This window comes from Heterocephalus glaber, unplaced genomic scaffold, assembly GCF_053883595.1.
Source record: "Heterocephalus glaber isolate CG9 unplaced genomic scaffold, H.glaber_assembly_v1.0 deba00001442, whole genome shotgun sequence".
NCBI classification, from domain to species: domain Eukaryota; kingdom Metazoa; phylum Chordata; class Mammalia; order Rodentia; family Bathyergidae; genus Heterocephalus; species Heterocephalus glaber.
The window spans coordinates 29,101,198-29,126,976 of NW_028258296.1; the positions used below are offsets into that span (position 1 = coordinate 29,101,198).

The window sequence follows — 25,779 nt, forward strand, 5'->3', positions numbered from 1 at the left end:
CAGTTTCATGTTTGGGGGGACAATTCTTACTGCAGGAACTTTGGACTTGGGGGAAACTGGACAAGAGCATTGCCACCTGCACCCAGACCAGGACCCCTGAGTTGGGCTCTAGATATCTTTTTTTTTTTTTTTTTGGTACCGGGGATTGCACTCAGGTCCTTGCGCTTGCACAACGGTCAGTGAAACCACTGAGCTAAATCCCCAGCCCTAAGATGCGTTTTGTTTTTTTTTTGGTACCAGGGATCAAACTCAGGACCTTGCGCTTTCGAGGCAGGCGCCGGAACCACTGAGCTAAATCCCCGGCCAAGCTGGGCTCTAGAGATAGTGTGTGTTGGGGCATGGGGGACAGATGGGGGCCAGGGACAGCTCAACTCCTGTTTTACTTACTGGTGGAACAGGATGTTATGCTGTGGACACATGCCAAGGCTCTGCCGGATTGCATCTAGGTTAGTTTCAATGTCCTTTCCCCCAATGAGCACTGTTCCTGATGTCGGTGGCATCAGACCTGTCAGGATGGACCTGCCAAAGACAGGAAAGGGGCAGGAAACATGGCTTTTAGTAACTTGCACTGAGAGAGCAGCCCCACAGCAGTGTGGGCAAGGACTGTCACTGAGAGTCCTGCTCCTCGCTCTGAAACCCAGACCATCACTAGCTGTAGGGTCCAAGTGTCCCATATAGGGCATAGCACCAGTGTGTATGGCCCTGATGTAGAGAAAGGAGGCAGATGTGGTCCTTACTTCTACTTGTTTCTTGGTGCTCCCAGGCAAGCACCAATGGGCCTCCAGGATTCCCAGCCTCACAGTGTTCACTTGGAGCCCCACACCTACCCCCAGCCTGAGGCGAGAGAGGCTTAGAAAATGTGTTCAGTCATGGCTTCTTTGCCTGCTAGTGAGCAGTCATGGATATTGAAAAGCCATGTGTCACCATTACAAAGTCTGAGTCAGGCCTTGATAATAGCAAGAAGTCCAAGCACACCTAGGTATTGAATGTGAATCTGTTGATTAACTGATTAAAGCCGGGCATGGAAAACTATTAGCAATAATATCACCTTTAGTGCCTGCCTCGCAAGCACAAGGTCCTGAGTTTGATCCCCAGTACCAAAACAAACAAACAAACAAATAAACAAACAATATCACTTTTAGATTCAAAACATAAGAAATCCAATAGCAATGGTGTTGTTGTTTGTAAAATGGGAAAAAAAATGACTCCTACCTGCTTGGGTGGTTGTGAATATTAAATGAATTAAATCGTGCATTACACTTAGAACAGCACCAATGGAAAGTAAAATTCAGAAATATCACTACCATTATTACTAAGCATTATTTCAGCCCCCTGGGGAAGTTACATTTCTGCAGTCGATGTAGTGATGTTTGAAAAGTCTTGGGGTCCTGGAAGGAGCTTCCTTCCAGGTCTCTGACCATATTAGTTAATAAGGAGAGGACTCACCACCACACCCAGCTCTGTCTCTGACTTCTGATAAAATCTCAGGCTCCCTGAACTTGTACTTAAAAGCTGAACTCTCTGTTGATGAACCACTAGAGGGAAACAGAACCAAATATAATGGCACCAGCCCCACATTCCATTCACACTGAACCACCCAAGAGCACATTCCAGTGCAGGGTGTAGACTGCTTTTCCTTCCTGGGGCTCTGCAAGAAGCCAAGGACCTGAAGACTGCTATCACAGAGGCTGTTGTCCCCTGAGAGACCTGCATGGGAAAACTTGGTGGCCATGTTTCTCTCAGCCTTGTCCTCTAAGGTGGCCATTAGGCCCCTCAGAGAAGTGTGGGGAGCCCCTGAATTGAGAGGTTCACACAGAGCCCTGCATCCTTCCTGAACTTGGCCTTCAGTGGCCAGGCTGTCACCCCATAGCCCCTGTAGAGACTGCATCCTTTGTGCATTCTCCGTAACTAAGACCAACTCTCATCAGGGCCCCCACGCCAGTGTTAAAGCCTGCCTGATAATTGATAGGAAAAGGAATGCTCCTTAAAAATAAGCAGCACTTGGCCGGGGATTTAGCTCAGTGGTTCCGGCGCTTGCCTCGCAAGCGCAAGGTCCCGAGTTCGATTCCTGATACCAAAAAAAAAAATAAGCAGCGCTCTACAGACCTTGGGGTACAGGATGGTGATGGCCTTGGCTCTATCACCAGCAGGGTGGAGGGTAATGCTGGAGAGACTTGGGATGGGGAAAGAGACCCAAGAGGCAATTGTGGTGACAGGACTTGGCTCATGTTCCCACTGAACCACTAAACTTGGTGGCTTCAGAAAAGTCCCTCAAACTCTTGGAATGTCCAGTTCTCCAGCACACAAAGGAGGCAATAACTTTATCTCCGCTTTGTTGCTTTTTTGAAGATGAAATAAAACAATGTATGTGAGCGAGCTTTGAATAGTGCAGTGTGCTTTACAAAATTTTGAGTCCACAAATGTAGAGTATATTTTGTCACTAAAATTCAGTGGGAAAGCATAGACTGCAGGTCATGGAGGAGGAATGAAGTCAGGGAATGACAGTGGCATGCCAGAAGACTCACAAGGTGGTGGTTTTTCCTGCTCCATTGTGACCAAGGAATGCAGTGATCTGGTTCTCATAGAAGGTAATGTTAAGATAGTCCACAGCTGGCCGGCCAGAGGGCTCAAAAATCTTTACCAGATTCTTCACGCATACTCCAGGAACCGATCCCGGAAGCTCATGTTCAAAGAAAGAGTCTTGAAGGATAAAAAACAAATATGATATAAATACAATGCCTTAATGTACACGCTTCTCATAGTTCTTTTTCTGACCACTGTCATTTTCTTACAATTTCACTGGCTCCTATAGCTTCAGCTATGATCTTTGTAAAGAAGACCGGAATAACAACGGTTATAATGGTATTGAGCATTTATTTAGCACTTATCGTGCACCCGGTTCAGTTTCAAGTGCTTTCCATGAATTACCTCATTTCACACAACAGCGCTGTGGGTTGGTAATTACTAAGCTTGTTTCTGTAGGTGAGGAAACCTAAGACAGGCAGACAGACATGGTGTCTTATCAAGGTCTCATGGCTCATAACTAGCAGGGTTGAAATGAGCCCATGCTCATCACAGAACTCTCGATATACACACTATAACTATACACAGAGTCGGCCCTAAGCTCCTTCTTTGATCCCAGATCCCTTTTCCAAGAGTGCAGAGTTCCTCACGGATTTCTGGTAGCAACTCAGGCTCATCACATTCTTCCCAAAACAACATTTCCCTTCAGACGCTTGAAGTCCATTCTTAGAGCCATCATTCTCCTAGTCAACCTGGGCTGGAATGTTTGAGTCAATTTGATTACAGCTGACTTCTTGCTCCTCAGAACTCTGGAATGGTCTACTCTTTCTTCCCACCATCCCTCAGACCTCACTCCCTTTTCTAGTCTCCCCAGTGTAGATCCTCAGTATGCTCTCTACTTTTCCCTGACGTTCATCCTCTTCCTTCTTCAGTTCATCCTATATAGCACTGTCTCTCTCAATATTATAGTTATACACATTTGCTTGCCTAAAATTTCATTGCATCTTCCGGGTGTGCCTCCTGGCCTTGCCTGTGGGCGAGATGGAACTAGCTTTCCCAGACCCCTGATTTCAACTTTGTCCTACAAGTTTGGGAGGAGGGTCTTCCAGAAGCACTGTTTCTTGCAATCCAGCTCTGTAATGAGCTGCAGGTCTCTGGCTTCAGCTTTTGTGAACTGGCATCAGGCAGGTGCATGGAGGCTGGACTCTCTCCTGCAATGTCAGGCAAAGCCAGAGACTCTGTGCCTCTCTAAACCCAGAGCTTTAACATCCACAGAGAAATGCACATACTTGGCAATAAAAACCCTTGGATTAAATACAGAACTTGTTCAAGATGTAAGAAGGAGCAGCAAAAGCCAGGGGGACACAAAGCTGGTGAATCTGGTCCATCAGTCCCAGAACGATTAGGTAACTTCCACTGTCAGGAAAGGCTTTGATGGTTTGAATCAATGGACTTCTAGATTTGTAACCACGAGTGAAGTGCGGTCAGCTCCTCTCGACTCTCCTTCCCCTTGCACACAGAAGCATTTATTTTTGTCTTTCCTTATAGCTCATATCCGCTTTAAGTCCCAGTGACCCAAGTCATTGTTCTTGCTAAATCCTCGGAAGTCAGCACATTCGTGCAACTCACTTGGGATGTGCCTAACAAGGGCACAAACACACTACATGCTTGGGCTTTGCTTTCTCCAGGAAGTATGCGTTAATGTCTGGGCCGGACCATTCATTCCCCACTCGTGCAGCTGGGCCCTAGCTTTAACACTGGTCAACAGAGGGAGTCAGTTTCCTGGGCTTCATTTCACCTGTCATGAGGCAATTTGTATTGGGCCTTTATAGGGTTCAGAGCTTTTTCCTTGCCTCTGTCTGTTGGCTTTTTTCGGGGGGAGGCAGGCAGTTACCATTCATTCCTTCTGGGTGTTCAGGATCCTCCATTTCCTCCGTTATGGGTTCTGTCTTTTCTAATGTTCTTTCTTCTCTAGTTGAACACCCTGCACCAACCAGAAGTCAATGTTACTCTCTCAGTGAGAGATGAGAATAAGTTAAGGCTGAAAAGGAGGAGAGAAGTGGGGGGAACAAATGAATTTCCTATCACTAGGGGAAGCCAGTTGGTTCAGAAGGCCAAGCCAGAACTCCCCCTGTATATCCTCCAGTCTCTGACCTGCTCCCTGGCTGTGTATTGCTCAAGCCTGATTTTACAATCTTCCCAAGACCAGATTTGTAACAGGCATTTCAGAAGCAGAGAGTTTTGCCTCATCCTGTGGTTTTTGTTTATTTGTGATGCTAGGGGTGAAACCCAGTGGTTCCCACATGCTAGGCAAGCACTGTATCACTGAGCTATATCCTCAGCCCTAGCATTGCCCTCTTAAGGTGCCAGATTAAAAAACAAACCCAAGATTGAATTTTCTTTAGCTCACCACCAGTCCTTTTCATTCTGACCTAACCTAAAACATGTCAAAATCACGGTGAACCTTGAGTAAAAGTCCATTCAAGGTGATATGATGGGCAGCCAGCTTGTCAGAGCTTCAGAAATGGTCACCATGGAAACCCACCTATGCAGGTGTTCAGTTATCTTGAGCTCAAGAGCAAGGTAGAGCCTGGTGGAGACACAGGCCAGGACAAATTGTGAAGTGTAGGAGATATAAGCAAAAAAGGTCTCCCTGACCTCTGTGTGTGCGCACATGTGTGTGTGTGAATTTGGCATTTGGTCTAAAAGGACATCAAGACATCCTGGAAGGGAAGACAAGCAGAAAAGCCAGCTAGAGAGGAAGCAGAGGCAGAAGGAAGCCATCACCACTAAGCATCTCAGGCTGTGGACCTAAGTTCAGATTTGTGAGCAGTTAGGAGTTTTCTAAATGGAGCAGCTGACCAAGGCCTCTGTGGTGCCACTCTCTGTAGATTTCCAGGATGTGGTAGAGTGCAGGCAACTGCCTGGTGGTCAGGGTCATGCCACCTCCAGTCCTTCTATCTCTGCTTCCTGTGGGATTTTTCAATCCATTCCCCACAACTCCTGTGGCCACTCTACTAGGTATCATACTGCACGAATGTCTAATAAAATAACAAGGGGAAGTAGCCTTCTAAACAGTCACTGAACAAATTCCTCATAAAGGAATGTACTCAAGCTCCAGATTTTGTCCCCAGTGACCAGTATGGGTTTGTGAAACATATTGATGTCTCTTGGGCTCCATTTCTTCATCTGTAAAAAGCAGGGATTAGGTGAAGAAACTCAGCTGTTTTCTGATTTAGACAGTCTTAAGGATGTAATTCAGTCTAGCCTATGAGACAGGTGAAAAATATTTGGCTTCTGTCAGCAAAAGTATATGATTTACTTTTTTTTCTTTTTGAGGCAGGGTCCTGCTAAATAGTTCAAACGAGCTATGTGTAGCCCAGGCTGCCCTCAAACTCATGGCAATCCTCCTGGCTCATCCACCTGAGTACTGGGATCACAGGCATGTGCCACCACGCCCAGCTATGATTTACCCTTGAAGGAGCACATTTGTCTTAAGATGTTTAGAAGTAGAGTATCTCTTGGATTGTACAGAGGGAAAAAAGTCCACAAGTTCTGATATTTACTGATGTTAAAAATACTCCCACACATTTCTGTGTTGAAAATTTCCACTTATGATAGGATTATAGCTTTATTATAGTGGAAATGTAAAGGTTAATAGACAAGAAGCACAAAGCCATGAAAAAATACAGAGGTGGTGTTTATTTGTACCTTTAGAAGGAGGAGGAAGAGAAGAAGGGGGGAGAAAAAAAATAAACGAAAAAAAACCCCCCAAACCCCCAAACCTACCCAAGCCTTTTAAAGTCCCTACCTACACCGATCCCCTGGAGAAAACAAACATCCATTTCAATGTTTAGAGGATCAATCTTGGCCCAGGTCCAGTAGCTCATGGTAAAGTGTAGGTAGGTGAGCAGTAAGACTGGAAAGTATTTCCTTTGCATCCAGGTCCTCTCAGGTGTAGGGGAGTCTCTAGCTATAGCTTTAGAATTTTTCTGCCTTCTCAGAATTCACAAAAGATTCTGTGCTTTTCCCACTTCTTCTCTCCCTGTACCTCCTGTTTTGCTCAGGAGGAAAGGTAAATGCTCTGTAAGGGACATCATAGGTGAATGCTCTTTTGATTTCCTTTCTGGTCACACTTGTGTAGGGTGTGCCCAAATTCTAGCATGACTGGTGTTCTTATGGGAAGATGGCCAGGTGAAGACAGACATGGGGAGAATTGCATCGGAGATGCAGGGTTAGGGTGATGCAGCTACAAGAAAGAAGATTAATGCCTCACAAGCGCAAGGACCCAAGTTCGATCCCTGGTATTGCCCCCCCCCGAAAAAAAAGAAGATTAAAAGGAAAGAAAGAAAATTGAAAGATAAAAAAGATCAACACCAAGAAAGCCAGCTCTGTCTCAGTCTCTAGATGAGTGTTCATCTTGAGAAAAGGAATTAATTTGTAATTGAAAAAATGGAGAAGAATCGAAGACAGGAGAGGATGGCTGCAGAGGAAGAACACAAATCTTCCTTTATGATTCTCTGGTCTCTGCTTTAAACTAAAAAATTAGAAAAGTCATTTGAACCTAAAGTGGTATGGTCTTCTTTTAATTGGGCATTTCCTCCACTGGGACAAGCTATTCGTTGATTCTTAGCCCTTCACTCTGGCCCAGTGACTGAAGGGTTTGCCAGAGGCTGTGAGGCTGCACCCCACTTGATGGCATAACCAAAGCAGCTGGTCTATCCAAAAAGATGCCCTTGACATAAAGTGCCACCTTGACAACCCAAATATCCTGCATATAGCCCAGGGAGATAGTTTCTAACATCAAGGTTTCTTTTTTTTTTTTTTTTTTGGTACCTGGGATAGAACTCAGGTCCTTGTACTTGTGCAGCAGGCAGCAAAACCACTGAGCTAAATCTCCAGCCCTCTAACATCAAGGTTTTTTAAGTTTTAAATAACTCACCTTCACCACTAAGCCAATAAGATTCTTGTAGAAGGAAGTACCAAGGAAGTGGGGTTCCATAGTTCCCTGAAAAAAAAGGCAAATAAAGAGAAAAAAGTCAAAGTAATCTCCCTACTCCACCAAAGCTGTATAAGATCTAGAATTTATTTATCTGACTTCAAGTTACAACCATAGATATTTATAGATATAGGCAATCTGGTTCTAATGTCACTTCCCCCTCATTCTTGTGGATCCGGCTGGTTTCAAGAAAAAGAACCCCATATTTCTAGGCCAAGTCTCTTCGTCACTTTTTCCTCCCTACAAAATATTGGTTTTGTAGAAACACTGTTTTGGGATTGGGAATGTAGCTCTGTGGTAGAGCACTTATCTAGCATGTTCAAGGCTGTGGGGTTGATCCCCAACACAACACACACACACACACACACACTCACAGTTAAAACACTGTTTTTGCTTTTTAAATATTTTCATATGTTGTGGCTTTTGGCATCAGGGGATTGAAAGCTCCACAGGGCAGGTTTGGGTCTATCTTTTCCACCCCTTGATTACCAGAACATGGCCCTGCTGGGCCTTACATATAGGTACTGCTCGTCAAATAGTTGTTGACCAAAAGAAACGAAAGCTTTACTTTGGCTAAATAAAGCCCTTGTATTGTTAACAATTCTAATTTTATTCCAACTAGTTCTTACTAAATCTCTTTCCAATGGTACAAGGAGATACAAAAAACAGGCTGACGAACTTCAAGTGTCTTACTCACATCACTGTCATGGGTTGAGTTGTCTCCCTCTTCAAAAAGACATACTGGGGTCAGTGGTTTCATACAAAATATACCTGGTCTTAGTCCCTAATCTCTGAAGGAATTCCAATTTCTTATCACTTTGTTATTCATAATGGGCCCTTTTCTCCACCATACGTGAGTTAATGCTAATGAGATGACTCAGAACGGGGCCTCAAGATAGCTCCGTGATGGGAACTGGTCACCAGAAAGACCAAACATGGGAGAAAAAGGAAAGTTTAGCTTCAGCCGTCAAACTCTGGGGAGGTAAAGGGACTTTGGTGGGGAGGGGGTACCAGGACCTTGCACTTGCAAGGCAGGCGCCAGAACCACTGAGCTAAATCCCTGCCCCAGAGATTGGGTTTTTTAAATTCTCCAACAGGATTTGGAGGGCTTCTGTGTTAGTGAACATATTTTGGTGCTGGGAGAGTGGTGGGCCCAGAGAAGGTCAAGCTTTGCATTACCCTCATGCAGCTCTTCCATGAAGCTGTACTTGGAAGCAGAACACTTTGGCAAAAGTGTGGGTAGCTTTGGCACCACATTTACAGCTGGCTTCTGAATTGAGGAAAGTCTTATGGGCTTGACTCTGTGGCAACTGCACAAATTCTGGACTGTGTCTGAATTGAACGGAGCAGCTGCTGTTAAAGAATTGGTCTGTGTTGGAAATGCAGATACATTTGGTGTGAGGGCAGTGTTAGGGAAAAAAAGACAGGTGTCTCAGAATATGGCCTCTTTTGGAAATAGTCACTGCAGATATGTTTAACGTGTAGGGTGTGCCCATAATCCAGTATGACTAGTGTTCTTACAGGAAGATGGCCAGGAGAGACAGGACACATAGAAAAAACCACTGGAAGATGCAGGATTAGGGCAATGCATCTACAAGCCAAAAAAAGTCAGATTACTGAAAGACCTTTAGAAACTAGAATGAGGCAAGGAAGAATCCTTGCCCAACAGGTTCAGAGGGAGCCTGGCTACACGAACATCTTGATTTTGGATTCCTGGCCTTCAGAACGGTAAGATATAAATTTCTGTTTTAAGCCACCCAGTGTATAGCATTTTGTTGTAGCAGCCCTAGGAAACCAATACACCTGCACTGCTAGGATTTAAACCCAAGCCGATGAAATGAGCCCAGCTATCTTCCTCCTCCTCAGGGTTGCTGCCTATTTATTCCTGAGAGATGTGAGTTTGTCCCTCCCTAGGGACTAGGCCCAGACTCACTCTTCTCTGCTTGCTCTGGGCCACCGCACCAGGAGCCAGGTCCACGTGCCATAGCACAAGGAGGCTCTTGGTTGACATGGAGGCAGTCAAATGAAGATGGGATGCCTCTAGCCCTAGAAAATGCCAATTTGAAGGAAAACTGTACAAACAGCCAACTTTGATTCAGGAGCTGATTTTCCACACTGCAGATTAGGTATTTATTCAGGGCCCACCAAATGTCAGGCACTACTTTAGGCATCAGGATTGTCAGTAAACAAAACAGACTATGGGCCTGCTTTGTGGGCTTGTTTTAACAATGGTAGAGAGTCAGTAAATACACATATATAAAGATACCGCATGTCAGGTGGTGATGTTTATCCGAAAAAGTAGGGAAAGGGGATGGGGGCACTGCAGAGATATTGTTTACATAGTGATAGATGTCTAGATATCTTCAGCCTGAAAGATCCTTGTGATAGCCAAGCATAGTGGCGCACGCCTGTGATCCCAGCACTTAGGAGGTTGAGACAGGAAGATTTCCATGAGTTTGAGGCCAGCCTGGACTGCATAGTAAATTTAAGGTCAGCCTGAACCACATAGTGAGACCCTGTCTCAAAACCAAACCAAACAAAACAGATCCCTGTGATAAAACAACATTTGAACAGAGACCTAAACAAAATAAAAAGTAATCCTGCAGATTGGAGGGTTGCTGTAGGGAGAAACATGCTCTTGGCAGTAAGAAATGTGCTCAGTATGTTGAACATTTACTAGGGAGACCAATATGGCTGGAGCAGAGAAACACTGGGGAGAAGGGAAGAACAGATAAGGGAGATAGTTGGAGCCCAGTAATGAAACATCAGGTAGGCAAGGGTTGGGACACTGGATTTGACTCTGAATGAGAGGAAAAGCTGTAGGAAAAGCCTCTCCAAACAGAGAAAGCTGATACCATCTGATATGGATTCTTAAAAGATCTATCTGAGGGCCGGGGATTTAGCTCAGTGGTTCCAGCGCCTGCCTTGCAAGGGCAAGGTCCTGAGTTCAATCAATCCCTGGTGCCAAAAAAAAAAAAAAAAAAAAAAAATCTAAAACAACAAAAAAATCTATCTGAATATAATGTAAATACTCAGACTAGAAGGAGGTATGATGGGAGAAGGAAGCTTGGACTGGGAGGTGGTAGAAGTGGGGATACAGGATTTGCTGGCAGATTGTAGACCTCTTGGTTTAAATTTCAGTGTATGTTCTGAAAGCCCAAATTCAAAGAGATTAGAAGGGATAACTGGATGAATGGGAGAGGTCTGGGGATCTGAAGAAGCCAATTACCTTTACCTCGGGGAGGGAGGTGCTTACCTGGGAACACCTGGTCAAGGTACCAGGCAAGCAAACCATACAGAGCTGCATCAAGGAGCATCATCTGCATGGACAACAGGAAACTGAACTCATCCCCTTCCATGGGGCTGTTCCCAATGTTGCTCCACTGTAGCCCCAGGCCTTGCTCTTCAAAGCGGACCAGGTACTCAGTGCCAAACCCAAATGCCACAGGAGACAGAAGGCTCTGTGGGGTGAGAGGGGGTGTTAGGGGGCAAAAAGGGAGGAGGTGTAAGTAAAGGATCTTTTACTCAAAACAACAGCAGTCAGATGTCCACAGGGCAAGGGGCACACAAAGGGGGCCCATGTTGTGTCCTAGGGTAAGGCTACTAGCAGAGCGGTTACGTTAGTCTTTCCATAGAAAGCGAATTCTGGGAATGCCTCTCAGGCCTTGGAGACCCCTGATCACCCATTCAGTGGAACCTACTTGAGTTGTAGCGTAATGAAGAAGACAAAGAAATGCCACACTGCATATTACACCAAAGGACCAAGGGTCCTACCATTTCCCCTTTTTTCCTCTTTTGGAAGATCAAACAGCACTGGGCAGAACAAAGACACTAACTTGATCTGCTTCGTGAGAATCCCACTGCAAGGGTCCACAGAGTCATCAATTTCCCAGGGCAAGTGAGGGCTAGGTAGGGGATGCTCTTGTGACCTCCTGAAGTCTGTCAGAGAGATTGGAGAGGCCTCAGCTTGCATGGCCTGCCTTTCCCATCTCCAGACAGAGGACTATAATTTTCTTAAGTTCTCTGTGCAGAGAACCAGATAATGGACTAGATGGAGGGCAGAAGGAAGCCGGAAGACGAAATCCCCCAGCCAAGTCCCCATGGGTGGTCTCTGACATGGCAGAAAGCACACAGCACATGCAGAAGGATTTGCTATTCCCATTTCCTCTGCTCAGAAGTTTTCCTGGAGTTTGGAGGGCCCTAGATAGAATTCAGGGTCTATTTCTGTAAAAAAAAAAAAAAGAAGGGATTCTCTAGCTATGTGATCACGAAAAAACATTTTTACAAATCTCAGCACAGCTCTTGCCCCACATAGTTGCCAGACATATAGCTTCCTGGTGGATCCACATTCCCAAGAAGTTAGCTTAGTCCCTCTCTCATTACTTCGTGATTACCAAAACAGCGCAGCTGTGCCCACAGGCTGAATCATAAGGATTTCTACTACCCGCTGTGATCATCCTAGAAAACTGGATGCTATAAATGGCAGCAATTAACTTCTTATTTAACATGAGAAATAAAAGGCAGATGCCCTGGCAGCTCTGGAGCCAAATTCTTTTTTGAGTTGTGAGAAGAGGCTCTTCTGCCAACAGAGAGGCAGTCTTTTCTTTTCTTTTTTAACTTGACGCCGTAGACATGGGGAGATTTTGGAGAACAAGGAAAACTGTACCCTTTGGGGCTGAGATTGATTAGCATGGGCTAATGAGAGAGTGGAAATGCCCATTTGAAAACAATTTTAATGGGAAAAAAATGTTAGTTTGAGAATCTTGAACTAAACTCTCAGGTAATCCAACATCAATTTCTGGAGTCTTATGGCCAGACAGCCTAAATCTGTGGGCTCATTTGTGTACTCCTTCTGCATGCTAGTAGAGCAGTCCAACTATTTAAACACAGGATGATCAAAAAATGCATTTTCATTAGTTTTTATAACGTAACAGGTAATATAAAAATGACCATTTTATCAAATTTATTCGAAACAGGGATCAACTGGTTGAAATGACACCTGCCGAGCAATGCTCAGCATAGTCAGTATTTAAACAAACTCGCTGCCTGAGTGACACTCAGGGTAATCTGTTACGTGGTTAAAGACACTTGTAGAACTACTCTGATTCTAGTTCTTTAGAGTGGAAAAAAGAATCTTTCAATTAATGGAAATATCTTTCTGGACAGACTGTAAGGGAGCAAGCTTTTGCTTTTCTGATTCTTCTCAAACAGTAAGAAAAGAGAGCTGAGTGAAATGGGCTGGCCGGTTAGTTCTTCTCTCATAGAGAAGCAATGGGGGCCACCAGCTCCACTGGTTTGTTTAGTGACTCCCAGGACAGATTACTTCAGCAGGTTCGGTGAGGAGTAGCTGTTAGGTTGCTCAGGCTGAAGATTGCTCTTACTTTTGCCTCTGTACCTTTAACACTTACCTTAACCTTTTAACCCTCTGTTTGCCAAAAGGCAAAGTGGCCCTCTTCAGAGAGCAGACTGGGCTGCTAGAGGCCCTTCGGAGGAAACATATCATAGGCTAGGGGTGACCCAAAGCCCCTCACCACAGCTTTCTTTAGCTCAGCTGTCATCTGGTCCTGCCAGGCGAAGCACAGAATATGTGGCAGGTAGAGGGTGAAGTAGATGACACCACTGCAGGCTGCTGCCAGGCTGGCTTTGGAGAAGAAGGTGCTGAGCAGGAAGCACTGCATGATTGTGGCAGTGGAGAAAGCCAACAGGAACAGGAAGATGATGAAAGGATCACTATAATGTAGGATTCTTCCATGCTGGAACCAAAAAGATCATGCATCAGTAATTCCCACCCATGCCCAGGGGCACTGTCCCACTCAAGAGGTGACCTGTGTGGAGTGAAGCCAGGACCACCAGAAGCCATTTGTCTCAGTGGAGTCTCTTGGCCAGAATGTTGTCAGTGCCTAAATTTCCACACACTTAATCCCTTGAGTTTCTTTAATCCTACACAGACCAATTTCCCTGGGGGAGACAACATGTTAGACTGCCTGTCAATCATCAGTAATGTTAAAAAATTAATTGAGAGACTATTAGGTTGAACTGGCTCCAGTGTCCTGGATTCTAAAAACACCAAAGCTTAACTCCTCCAAACAATTTAACCATTCAGAAATTGCCTACTAATCTCTAACTAGAGACTTCAAGCAATCAAATATTTTCTTTGTCTTTGTCTTGCTTTTTTACCCCACTTAGTGGAACTGGTTGTGGTCTATAGCCATCTGATTCATGAATCATTGTGTGCTGAAACTTCTTAAAATTTTAATGTGCCCAAATTTATCTTTTAACAATAATAGATTTAATAGTAAATCTGTGGTGGGAATTGAAGAGTGTGGAGAAATCTGCTTAGACCAAGAGAAGGAGATCTGGGTGAGGGGCTTAGAGCATCAGTAGCACTTGGGTGTTCTGAGTAGATGCAGACACAGGGGAGAGGAGACACCATGAAGAACAAGCTTCAACCTTTTTGCCTGGGGCTTGGCCTGGTGACTGGACCATCTGTGCTGGTTTCTGAGGTTTGCCACTCAAAAAAGTGAAAATGTCAGTAATCGATCCTGACCACTTGGAGGTGGATTGGTCCTCCTCATCCGTGAATATGACACAAACAATTGCATGTAATACACAGTATCTTTCACATTGGCCATGAAGAAAACAGGGCCAAACTGGCAATGTTCACCAGGAAAGCTGCGTCCTTATTAAATTATAGGATAAATTCAGATGTTCAAAGGTGTTAGACCTTCTTCATTGTCCTTTACTATAGCCATCCTATGAGGAGTTTAACTCTTCAAGTATATCTCCAGATACATATAGATCATTCATGCTCCATACTTTTCTCAGGAACATAAAGACCTAAATATAGTACTAGAATTCCAGGAATGCCTCTCAGGCCTCAGAAACCCCTGCCGCGTACCACTGGGCCACCTCTCGCCTGTTCATTGGAACATAGGTGAATTGTAGTATCCGAGGGAAGAAAAACACTGTGCTGCGTAACACTAAAGGAACTCACGTCCTCATACTCTTCTTTCTATCTTTTTCTTTTTTTCCTCCTTCTTTAGGAATAGGGTCATCTCACCATTGAGTTCTGATCTGTGCTAATGGTTCTCTAAAGCACTGGATTCCTCTCAGTAGAAGAGAAAAACCAATTATCGCTATCTACCATCAGCATGTGAGAATTGAGTGTAATTAATGTGCCTCTTATCTTCTATGGCCAATATTCTTCCTTCATGCTCTCATGCCTGTTGGTCACTGAAAGAACAGGTTAAAAATATTTTTAAAATGGCAAAAGGAGGTGGAAGGAAGCTACGCTTAACTAGAAGCAAAGCCTGAGAAATATCTAAATAAAAGTCAAAATTAAGACTCAGAATTTCTGATTTTACGTGTCAAAAAGTGCTCCATATCACCCTGGAAAGGCCCACATTTTTTCCTTAATCATAGGCAACTCCACGAAAGCAAGTCCATGGGTGAACATGTGGTTTTTGCTGGAACAACTTTGAGAAAACTGTTGCTGTTCTCAGCAAAATGAAATCATCTTCTTATCCCAGCCCAAAGCAAAGTCCTGCAAACTTAAGGCTGTATAATTTCTCATCAATTTAAGCTAGGAATATAAATTACTTAGCCAACCCCACAGTTTCACTGGCCTTGGCTTCTCCAATGACCATTTTTGTTTTTTGTTCTTAATAAAAGCATAACAATGGAACCTTCCCATTGTCCCTGCTTCCAGCTTCTTTCCTGCATAGTTGAGTAGGGGAGGAAGGGACAAGTGAAAGATGGGAGAGTTATTCAAAGGAAAGTCCTATTTTTGTGTGGAAAGCTCTGTTTCCGTCTTCACTAAAACAATATTCTGGTTCCCACAAGGAGAAATCTCTTTGTGCTAGAAACTCTTGGTGAACATTCCTTACCTCATACCCTAAAAGCTTTGAAGTCCTACTGGCCCATTCTTAGGAAGGCAGATCTCATTGTCACTTATAGAAACAAGTCAGGCAAAATCTCATGCCATTCAGTCAAATTTACTCATTGACTCCTTTAATTCTGAGGACACTAAGTATCTTGGTACTGGGGAAAGGAGTAGACTGAGTGGATAACAAGGAGTTCAGTTGCTCCCCTCATTTCTGTAGAGCTCTGAGAGTTCTTGGCAAATGCAAAGCCACATTGGACAGGGTGAGGTTGTTTGAACAGAATGACCTCTATTTCTGCACTGGTTTTGATCAGATTCTTGCACAAGGTTTTGGCAAAGGCCACAGCACATTGGATTAAGTGCAATATTAACAGAAAAACTCCTAAAGATTTAGAACATTTTACTGTGAAGAGAAAGGGCAGGTTTTGCTTTAAATGGATGTGTGTTAGTTGGACACACAACCTTATATGAAGGAACATTTCTCAATCAGCTAGGCAACAGGTATGGTCTAGCATATATTGCCAGTTACAGAGGGGCTCAATATGATGATGGGTGAAGAGCAGAATAAGCTTGTTGAGTCTATATCAGGAGCTTGTACAACCTGAAGTATAAAAATTACACCAGATTCCATCCAATAAAATATCAAAACTATCAAATTTATGCACCTAATAATCAATAAGTACAAAAGATCACCTTCTATGGAAGAACTAAAAATAAAGGATAACAGTATATAGTGAAATGTTTTATTTCCAACTCTAGCTTGCAAGAGAATTGCAAGTTTGTAAAGGATAGACCAATGCAGTCAGGCTATTAAAAAACTCCTAATCACCCAGAAAGGATGAACTCCAAATTCCATTCTTTAAAACAGAGAAGTCTTGGAGATTTTGCAGGCAGCGGAATGTTTCTTGGTGAAGCCATGAATGGTCTGGCCATGATGATGATTAATGAATGGTCCAGATCTCTCCCTATGACTACTGTGAAAGGGCTCTCCACATTCCAACCATAGTCAGTTGTTGGAATGGTAATCCCAGAAAACACCCCCGACCTCATTTCTGTGTTTGGAAAGAGAGGGGCCCTTTGAACACACAACCGCCCTGTGGTGGGCTCTGTTAATACCAGCCTCTCCAGATGGCCATGGAATGGGGCTGGTAAGTCTAAATACACGGTGGATCCCTAGGCAGGAAGTGGGAGATGGAAAGATATTATGATACAGAGGCTCTTTGGAGGAGATTGTGTCTCTCTAGTGTTCTCTACCTAGGCTGAAAAGACTGGGAAACTAGATCTCATTCTTTCTTTGATGGCCAGATGACCAATCCAGGCACAAGTTCATTAACAGAAGGAAAGGTGGGGAAACAAACCTATTTAAACATTTCTGGGCCTTCTCCATTTGGCTTACCATGATGAATAGTGTCAGGAGAAAGATGCTCATTGACATGACAGAGAAGCTGTCCAGGAACCAGGTACACCAAATTACTGCATTGGAGACACCCTGATTTTTCAAGGTCTCCTTTAGCCTCAACTCCTTTTCCAAGACGATGCCCTTAACGGTCATGGAGACAGAGTAGATCCATGCCAGCACCACGAAGATAGGGAAACAGCGGTTCAGGATGATCATAAAACTAAAGCAAGAAAAGAGAAGCAGAATAATAGCATGGCCTGTAGGTATAGAACAAATATTTGTTGAATAAGTGCACTGAGAAGAAAGTTCAGGGGGAGGGAAAGGAAAATGAGAAAATCACTCAACATTCAATAGGCTAGAATATTTTAATATATTTAGCATTTTCCCTGAAGCATTACTTTTTCTTCAGAGCAAGATAGTAGCTTTCTGAATAGCCCAGATGAATGCTCTATAAGTAAAATGTCTACATAAAATCATACCATCTATGTCACACAGTGTCACCCTTCCCTGAAGGGCCATGAAGGAAAAGACTGAAGACTTGACAGTTCAGGCTGTGATTGAAACAGAAGTTCATGCTCACTGGCATGGCAGCCAGTGCAAACAAGGGGAGCTGGTAGTGAAGAGATTGATAATTGAACTCCCCAGGGGGTCAACCAGCCCAGTACTGTCTGCCCTGGAAGGTTATATTCTAGTTATGTGGGCTGAGGAGCAAGGTGACAAATCAGTGTGGCACTTTCAGAAGGCAACTGATCAGTATATAAGTCAGCAATCCAATAGTCACTGATTCACCAACCATCACAGGTGGAGTTGACTCCTGGACATAAACTCCAGCAAGCCGGTTAGATTTGACAGATTGGAATTCCTTTATGGTGAACTTTACATATTTTCCCTGTGTGTGATGTACTTGTAAAGCTCTTGGGTTTATTATCTAGTAGAAACTATGGGGTGCTGTCACAGGGAGGGCCCAAATCCAGTATGGGGTGGTTTCACTCCAAATGACTGCAGGGAGAGAACCACTTTCATAAGGCAGGCACTTCTAGGGTTGGCCACCAGAGGACTCTCCCGCACTGGATGACCCCAATCACTACTGCCTCCCCACACCCCCACTTCCCGGCCAGTCACTCTTGTCCTGGTCTGTGGGTCTGGGCTTTACTTCACATCTCTGCCTCCAAGTGCAGAACATCCACTGTTCTCTCTCTCTAATTTTCCATATAGTGGAGGCTGGAGAATTGATTGGACTAGAGTGTTGAGAGAGGTTTCCTGTGTCCCTTCTGGGCTTTATTTTACATTCCCTCCAGCTAGCAGTGTGACTTCCTTTTTTCAGGCTGGGCACGTTTCTCTCCTTCCTGAACCTTTCAGACGTACATGAACACTCTGGTGAATTTCCCAGATTCCCACCACCCTGCCCCCAAGAGTTAAATGCATAAGCCAACAGTAGGTTTCTATTGCTGTCCTGGTAGTATTTCTGACCCCATGCGCCATGGGGAATGAGCCCTTCCAGCGCCTTTCCCTCTTTGACCTTTCTACCAAGGCTCAAATCCATTTTCAACAAAGCAGTAGGCTACTTTCTTAGCAGGCTACTGGCTGAGGGATGGACAGGCTGGGGCATGGGGGTGGTCGAGGAGGAAGGTCTCAGCTCATCCAACACATTCCTCCACCTTTTCATCAAGCATACATCATGGGAATGTTAATTAGGGAAAGAGCTGCATTATTCTGAGGCTCTTAGGAACCAGACTTACTTGCCATGCAGAGTCCAGATCTGCTGATTTGGCAATCATTGGGCAAACACTCTGACCAGAACCCTTCCACATACCAAACATATTACATAGTGGGAAATTTAAAAGGCCTTTGTCCCCTCCCCCAACTTCACTTCCTGTGCTTTAATTTTTCACCTTTCCTTTTGCACCTTCAACACTAATTCTTTCTTCACTTTCTCCTGCCGCTACCTGGAGCTCCATTTTCCCCAGTCTGGGCCCAGGCCCTGGGGTTCTTTCTGGAAACACTGAAGCCTTGGGAATGCCCCACCCCAAGTACCCCTAGCTTGTCAAGGAGGAGGATGGAGTCCTGAGACTCACGAGTCATCCACAAAGCAGGGATAAGGCATCTGCTGAAGATAGACTCCTATCGGAGCTTCCTTCCGGGCCTGACTCCTTGTGATCCCCTGCTCAACCATGTCCTGAAGATAGGCAAAGCCTCCCCAGATGTACCGGAGATCTTCCACAGGATCTGCCCTGGGACCAGAATCCCAGTACCTAAGAAGATACAAGAGGAAGAAGGGACAAAGGCTGTGAATAGGAATGGGCAGCTGTGACAAGCTCAAGATGACTTGGAATGGGTTCTCTTGAAATCTTTCTCCTTAAGTTTCCTACCTATGCTGTTCTAATTTCAAGAAGACTGTGAGTCACAATATGACTCTATTTGCTCTCATTTAAGGAGCTGCACAAATATCTTCTTTCCTCTTATTTAGCTTACTTTTACAATCCCTCACTTAATACCAAATGTAATTTTCATGGATTTCAGAAAACCCAGCAAACTCTGCCTGAAACATCACCTGTCCTTGATCTTATTGGTTTTTTCCACCACGTCTATGTCCATCCGGATCTTGTACTTCACGTGCGGTGGTAGGGAGCTGGTCCAGGGATACATGTCAGGGAACACCACACCAGCCCAGAACCTGTTTTCTTCCAGCAGAGACAAGGCTTGTTGGGTGAGCTGAATTTCATCATCATAGCTTTCAAACTTATCCAAGACCAGGCACTGCAGATAATCACAAGCGGGGAGAGAGTCTGATGAACACCAACCACAGAGATTCCACGGCATGCAAAAAGGCAGAGGATAAACTGCCGCCCCAGGAGAAACCTACCTGTTCCAAGGAAACCTAGAAATTTCGTGTTTGCATAACTCTGGGTTCTGGTGTTAATTTCTCAATGTGTCTGGATGTGGGGGTGCAGAGCACGTGGAAATGCTGACTTGAGTCTCTCCCTGCCGAGTTAGAGGGCATTGCACTGCCTAGCTATCCAAGGCTGTCCAAATATACAAGTGCTCAAAATGACAAAAACACTTAACAGCCCTCACTCCCCACATAGAAAGGCGAGGGAGTGGGGTCACAGTGGACAAAGGCTGCTTTGAAGATCAGAAAAGCCTAATGATAAAAGCGGCTTAAGGGGAGAGAGAAACATTCCTGGCGCTGAACCTTCTTGGTTCTCTCCAAACACACAGGATGGCAGTGGAGGGAAGAACAGAGAAGAAGAAAGTAAAAAACAGAAAACCAAAACAATTCCGTCTGAGAAATCATTTCCAGTGACAATTTTACGACAAGAAATGCCAGCAGAGGAGCAATTTCCCTACTAAGTCTCTTTTTTCCTCCTAGGAAAAAAAAAATTACCTACAAAAGCACAAAAATAAGAGTCTATTTTAATTTGAATATGAGGTACCCTGCTTGTTAGAGCCTTTATAGTTATTGTACTGGCATTTGAATTTTTCCTCTATTAGCTTGTTCCTGTAATACACCAGGGGTATTTGTGTCCATGTTTCTTTCTTGTAACTCCTAAGAGGTCAAAGGGACTTGTCTTGATTAATTTGCTCACTGAATACTTACTGAGAGTGTGCAGTGAGTCACAGCCCACCTGGCTCCAGGACCCAAGGAGGAAAGACAATCTCTTCCTGAAACTCAAGCTTAATGAGGGAGAGGGTTGGTGTGAACCAGCAATCACAGTGTGGGGTGATCAATTCTGATGGAAGCAATCTCGGCAGACTCAGGGAAACCAGGGAACGATTAAGTCTCTGGGAGAAATCCTGGAAGGCTTCCTGGAGGAAGAGACTCCTGAGTGGGAGGAGGGTGAGCCAAAGGTGGGGGAGGGGCTGTCAGCTCCTCAGGCGCAAGGAAGAGCATCCAGGCCCTCTAGGGAACTGTGAGCTACAGCAGGGGTTCTCCACTCAGCTGTGCTTTACATCACTAGGAAGCTTTTAAAAGATGCCTGTGCCAGGCTCTAACCCAACAGTTAAAACCTCCACAGCAGGGCCACGGCATAGAATCTTGTAAAAAGCTTCCCAGGTAGTTAGTTGCAAGGCACAAAGAATTGCACAGGGTGAACAAAGGTGAGTGGTAGAGACCAAGTGACTTGCTCTATTGGACTCTGTCGTGTGACCAATCAATGAAGGGGTTCCCAGGATACAAGGCTTTTGGTGCTAAAACCAGGAGATCTGGACAAACCTAGATAACCATAAGTATACCATAAGGGAGTAGATCCTGTCTCCAAAAGATTCCTGGTTGGGGGCAAGGAGGTAAGTGGGAAGACTAGGTTTGAAGTAACAGGCTTCAAGGAACAAATGAACCCCCTGAGGATTAGGTGGACTCCTCATTTTACAGGAGAGGAAACTGAAGCCCTGGAGGGGATCCGCTTGAGGTGATGCAGAGAGAAAGTGGCAGACCCTGAATTTCCTCCGCACTTTCCAGCTTTGGCTGAGCTCCTCCTGGTACCTCAGGAGCTGCAGGAAGAGTTCAGTCCCCAGCCGGGATCCTGTGGCTTTCGGGCCCTTGCATGTGCTCACTGAGTCCTGTACAGTAGGCAGAGGGCAATTTGGGTTTCCTTGCTTTGTAGCTCAGGAAACTTAGGCTCTGTGAGGCTGAGCAACTTCCCCAAGGTGGTAGAACAGATTTTTTTTTTTTGCTTGAATAAATTTTATTTGATTTTATCACATTTGTCCCCTCAAGCTTAGAACAGATATTAAACTCCAGTTCATTGGATTTCACAACTGTTACCAGGAGAAATAAAGAAACAACAAACTTGGATAGATGTAAAGACCTGTCCAGAAAACCGAGCCCTGGCTGTACTGTCAAGAAGCAGGAAAACCCAACTCATTCACTGAAAACCACTCACTTCCTAGTCCTGCCACAGGGCATTAGAGCATGAAATAGAAGCCTCTTATTACTGAGGGGCTGTATTTGAACACCAAAGTGTTGCAAACTCAGCCTCCTTAAATCTCCTGAATGAAACTGTCCGACCTTGGGCTCTACAGCCCGGGAACAGTTCCCATGTAATATTTCTGAGATCCTAGATACAATGAAAGAGACTGCTTTCCAGCTGATGTGGACAGGAAGAGCATAGGTATCCCCTAGATGGGTATCCAGAGAGTGTAGGTCAAGACCTAAGAAGGTAATAATTTTAAAATGCAATGGAATTGGTAGTTCTTAAGTGTAGTCACATGTCATGGAGCTAAAGGAAATGGAGGATTTTTTTTTTTTTTGGACAGCAGTTTTCATGAAATCAAGCATTTATTCATTGTCTTGCCTGACACTGGCCAGTCTTCAAATGAGACGAAGGGGTTAAGTAAAGTACTCACACCAATAAATGTTCATTTCTTCTCAAAAGAAATAGTGCAATATTTATAGTTCTCTGTGTTGGTGGGGGATCTAGTACACAGGCTCACCATGGACTGGTGCCCACGGCTGCCCTTCAGTATTAAACCTACCAACTCTGCTTTGAGGGATGGGACTACGATGGCTGCTTGGGCAAGGATGCTTCAGAACTGCCAGAGCACATGTAAGTGCTCTGGGGGGACCTCAAGGGTCCGCAAAGATGAATGATAGCACAGTCTCATTTTATCAGTTGGTTAAGTTTAGAATTGCACATATAGTTTAGTGAAAAGCAGGACACAGAAAGCCAATTCCTGTATCTACTCAGTCATTTGTGGAAAGTAATAAGTCAATCATATAGAATAATCAAATGGAACAATGGTCACTAGAGACTGGGAAGGGGGAATGGAAAGATTACTAAACAGAGTGAAGGAATTCCTTCTGGTTCTGGTTCTTCTTTCGCACAGTCGGATAACTATTGGTTAAAACAATATGATACATTTCAAAATGACTAAAAAGAAGAGTATGAAGTTCCCAACTCATAAAAATGATTAATGTTTGAAGAACTGGAAATGCTTAGTACCTTGCTTTGATTATTATATTATGTACATGATTTCAATTACCATAATGTACTCCATTAAGATGTACAAATATTATGTCTCAATTTTAAAAAAGAACTGCATATAGAGTATTGCCAATTAGAGTCAACCTCAAATTAAATTTCTAAAATGGAAAAATTATCTTGGGAGATGAAATTCTGTGCATTTCACAATTTGACACACACATAGAACATTCTGCCAGTTCATTCAGTCCATAAGTCACTGGGACAGGCTTGAATCTGACTTGAGTCTGATCTGATTTCCTTGCTTTACTGGTGAACAAACTGTACTAGAGGAGCAGGACCTTGCCCAAGAGCAGCATAGGTCAGAAACAGAATCTGGATCCTTGTCCTCGGTTCTGCAGCTGCAGGGGAGTGCTATCCCCCCTCAATCCTTTGAGAGGAAACTATAGTCCAACCTTAAGTCAGGATATAAAGTATCTGAACAGGAAGCTTTCCTGCTCTTCTGCAGCACTCTGGCAGAACTTTCCACAACAATAGAATTGTTCTATACCTGCCCTGTCCAATATGGTAACCAGTAACCACATATGGCTATTGAGCATTTAAAATATGCCTAATGCATCTGAAGCACTGAATTCTTAATTTTAATTAATTTAAATTTAAATAGCCACAGGTGGTGCTTTATTGGTCAACATAGTACTTCCTTGAGATCAGGCTATATCTTGCTCATTGTGATCTCTGGAATAGTATTTTCTCCTCACAGGGCTTCAATAGTATTTTTCTCATCATAGGGACTGAATTCATTAACTTTAGAAGTTCTGATTGCTGCAATGAGTGTAATTGTGCTATTCCAGCTTTGAACATGATTCTATGAACCCCAGAGTCCCATGATAAACTAGCAGAAATTTGTAAAGTGAATTTATGCTATGATAATGTTAGTATAACTACTGAAATATAAAAGCTAATATTTAATAATGTGACTTTCAAAGCATCTAGACTCTTTGAACTCTAATGTTGTAATGGGAAATCTATACTGCAACAAGCTGCTGATGTTTTGAGTGACATTCTCAACTCCTCAGATGATGTGGGCTCCATTCTGGTCAGCTGATCAGGCAGCTGACTCATATTTACATTTCCTGGTATATTCCCTTTGATAGGTACCCTGATACCCTCAGAAAACACAAAATTTAGAAGGTTCTCAGTGTGATTCTCGAACACGTTTCTACCCTGGAACATCTGACCCGTTTTCATCTTTCTCATCTGGAGAAGTGGTGTGGCACAGTGTCTGAGAGCACGCTGACCTGGACACCATTACCCTTTTGCCACTTTCTGACCGTGTGCCTTCTGCTTCCCTAGCCAGAAAGTTGAGATGGGCCAACTTCAGAAGTTTGTCCAGAGGGTTAGAGGCAGTACTGATGAAGGGCTCAACAAGTGCCTCACTAGAAGGATAAAAGGCTGGTGCTGGGCTGGGGTGTGACTGGGTAATACAGTGTTTGACTAGAAGAAAGAAAAAAAAAGCCAATGCTTACTGAAGGACTACTCTATGCCTCAAACTGGTCCAAGGGCTTTATTGGTATTAACCCATTTCATCTTACCAAGAACCTTGCAAGGTCAGTAATGACTGCTCCAAGTTCACTTATGAGACACAAGGTAAATTTCCTCTGGATGGAGTCTGTTTTTAACCATTACAGCATACTCAACTGTCTCATGAATAATGAGGACTTAATAAATACCATTTTTATTAGTTTTTAAAATATCTTGAATCTCAACAGAGTGAATTGACATTTAGGCCCCTGCCAGGCTACTTTTCATTCATGACAGCTGTTCATCTGGGGAGGAAGGCAGTTATTTTCTTTAAATAATCTGTCTGGGAACATAAGCCATCCTGAGCTGACCCACAGCACACTGTCTGGTTAGAATAATGCCATGGACAGAAGCCAAAGCCCATATCCCACCTGGGCAATGGGTGTGGAGGGGTGGTGGGTCCTAACCCGCTGCTCATTGGCTGTTCAGTGAAAATCAGACAAGTCTGCCAAGAGGACAGTGTTATAAAGCTAATCGAAAATCTCATTCTCACAGAATCTTCTCCAGATCAAGGTAGAGCAATTATAGAAGCTGCTTTGGATATGATTCAGAAGCCCCTGGGCCATCCTCTGAGGTATGGTTCATGATGTGGCCTTTCATTCTCATGGGGAGGCCACCTGCCTCACATAGAGTGACCTCATTCCCTATTGGTACTTCATTTGACCCTTGAAGTTAAAATCTTGGCAAATGGGTATGTATATTAGTGTGTGTCTGGGCATGAGCAGGTTCGGGAGACAGAGCTGAATGATGAAACCCTCAGCAGCACTCCTGGACTTTGATAGATTTGGTCTGGTCTCTTGTCACTCATGACAGTGTGGGTTCTAATGAGGCTTAGGCTATGGAGTCATCTACAGAAGGTGTCTGTTCAGCAAGAGAAAAGCTGTGCTGCCAAAGAGGTCAGAGGGCCAGGGATTTAGCTCGGTGGCACTGCACCTGCCTCGCATGTGCAAGGTCCTGAGTTCGATCCCTGGTACCGGGGGTGGGGGTGGGGGAGAAAGAGGTGAGAGAAGAATGCAGGTAGACAGGAACTGGCTAAGGTAAGGGGCTCAATACAAACTTGGCACCAATATTGGGAAGATAAAGTCAGTGTCTTATGGTTTCAGAGGCAGCCTCCGGGCAAATGTTGCAGGCAGAGTTCAGAATTTCAATGAAAACAGCATAACGCCCTGCGGCAGCCAGTAATGGAGCATCTAGCACACAAAGGGTTTTCTTAGGACCTTCAATCCCCAAGTGCTATAGCAGAAGCTAGGTGACAAGGCCACTACCACGGATCCAAAACGTAAGTCCACAGTTCCACAACGTAAGTCCACGGTTCCTTCTGGGTTGTTTTGCGAGCATTCACCAGGAAGCAGAATTCAACCTGGTGGAAGGAAGAGATTAGTGTTCTCTCCAGCACAGGCAGCTGTGCTCAGGACCTCTGGAGAATGCAGTCATTGTTGACACAACTAAATCAAACACCACCTTGGAGGAGAAGCAT

At 44.3% G+C, this 25,779-nt stretch overlaps 1 protein-coding gene across 1 annotated transcript in view; it reads right to left on the reverse strand.

Moving 5' to 3' along the window:
• The window catches only part of Abca4 (ATP binding cassette subfamily A member 4), a 124,910-nt gene that overhangs the window by 47,833 nt on the left and 51,298 nt on the right, over positions 1-25,779 (reverse strand). The window contains exons 13-21 of the mRNA XM_087212638.1: positions 19,355-19,560; positions 18,879-19,055; positions 16,801-17,023; positions 13,054-13,275; positions 10,779-10,983; positions 7,466-7,531; positions 4,418-4,507; positions 2,526-2,700; positions 388-519 (exon numbers count right to left, since the gene is read on the reverse strand). Of these exons, the coding sequence (XP_087068764.1) occupies positions 388-519; positions 2,526-2,700; positions 4,418-4,507; positions 7,466-7,531; positions 10,779-10,983; positions 13,054-13,275; positions 16,801-17,023; positions 18,879-19,055; positions 19,355-19,560 (1,496 nt within the window). The remainder of the gene's footprint in view (positions 1-387; positions 520-2,525; positions 2,701-4,417; positions 4,508-7,465; positions 7,532-10,778; positions 10,984-13,053; positions 13,276-16,800; positions 17,024-18,878; positions 19,056-19,354; positions 19,561-25,779) is intronic.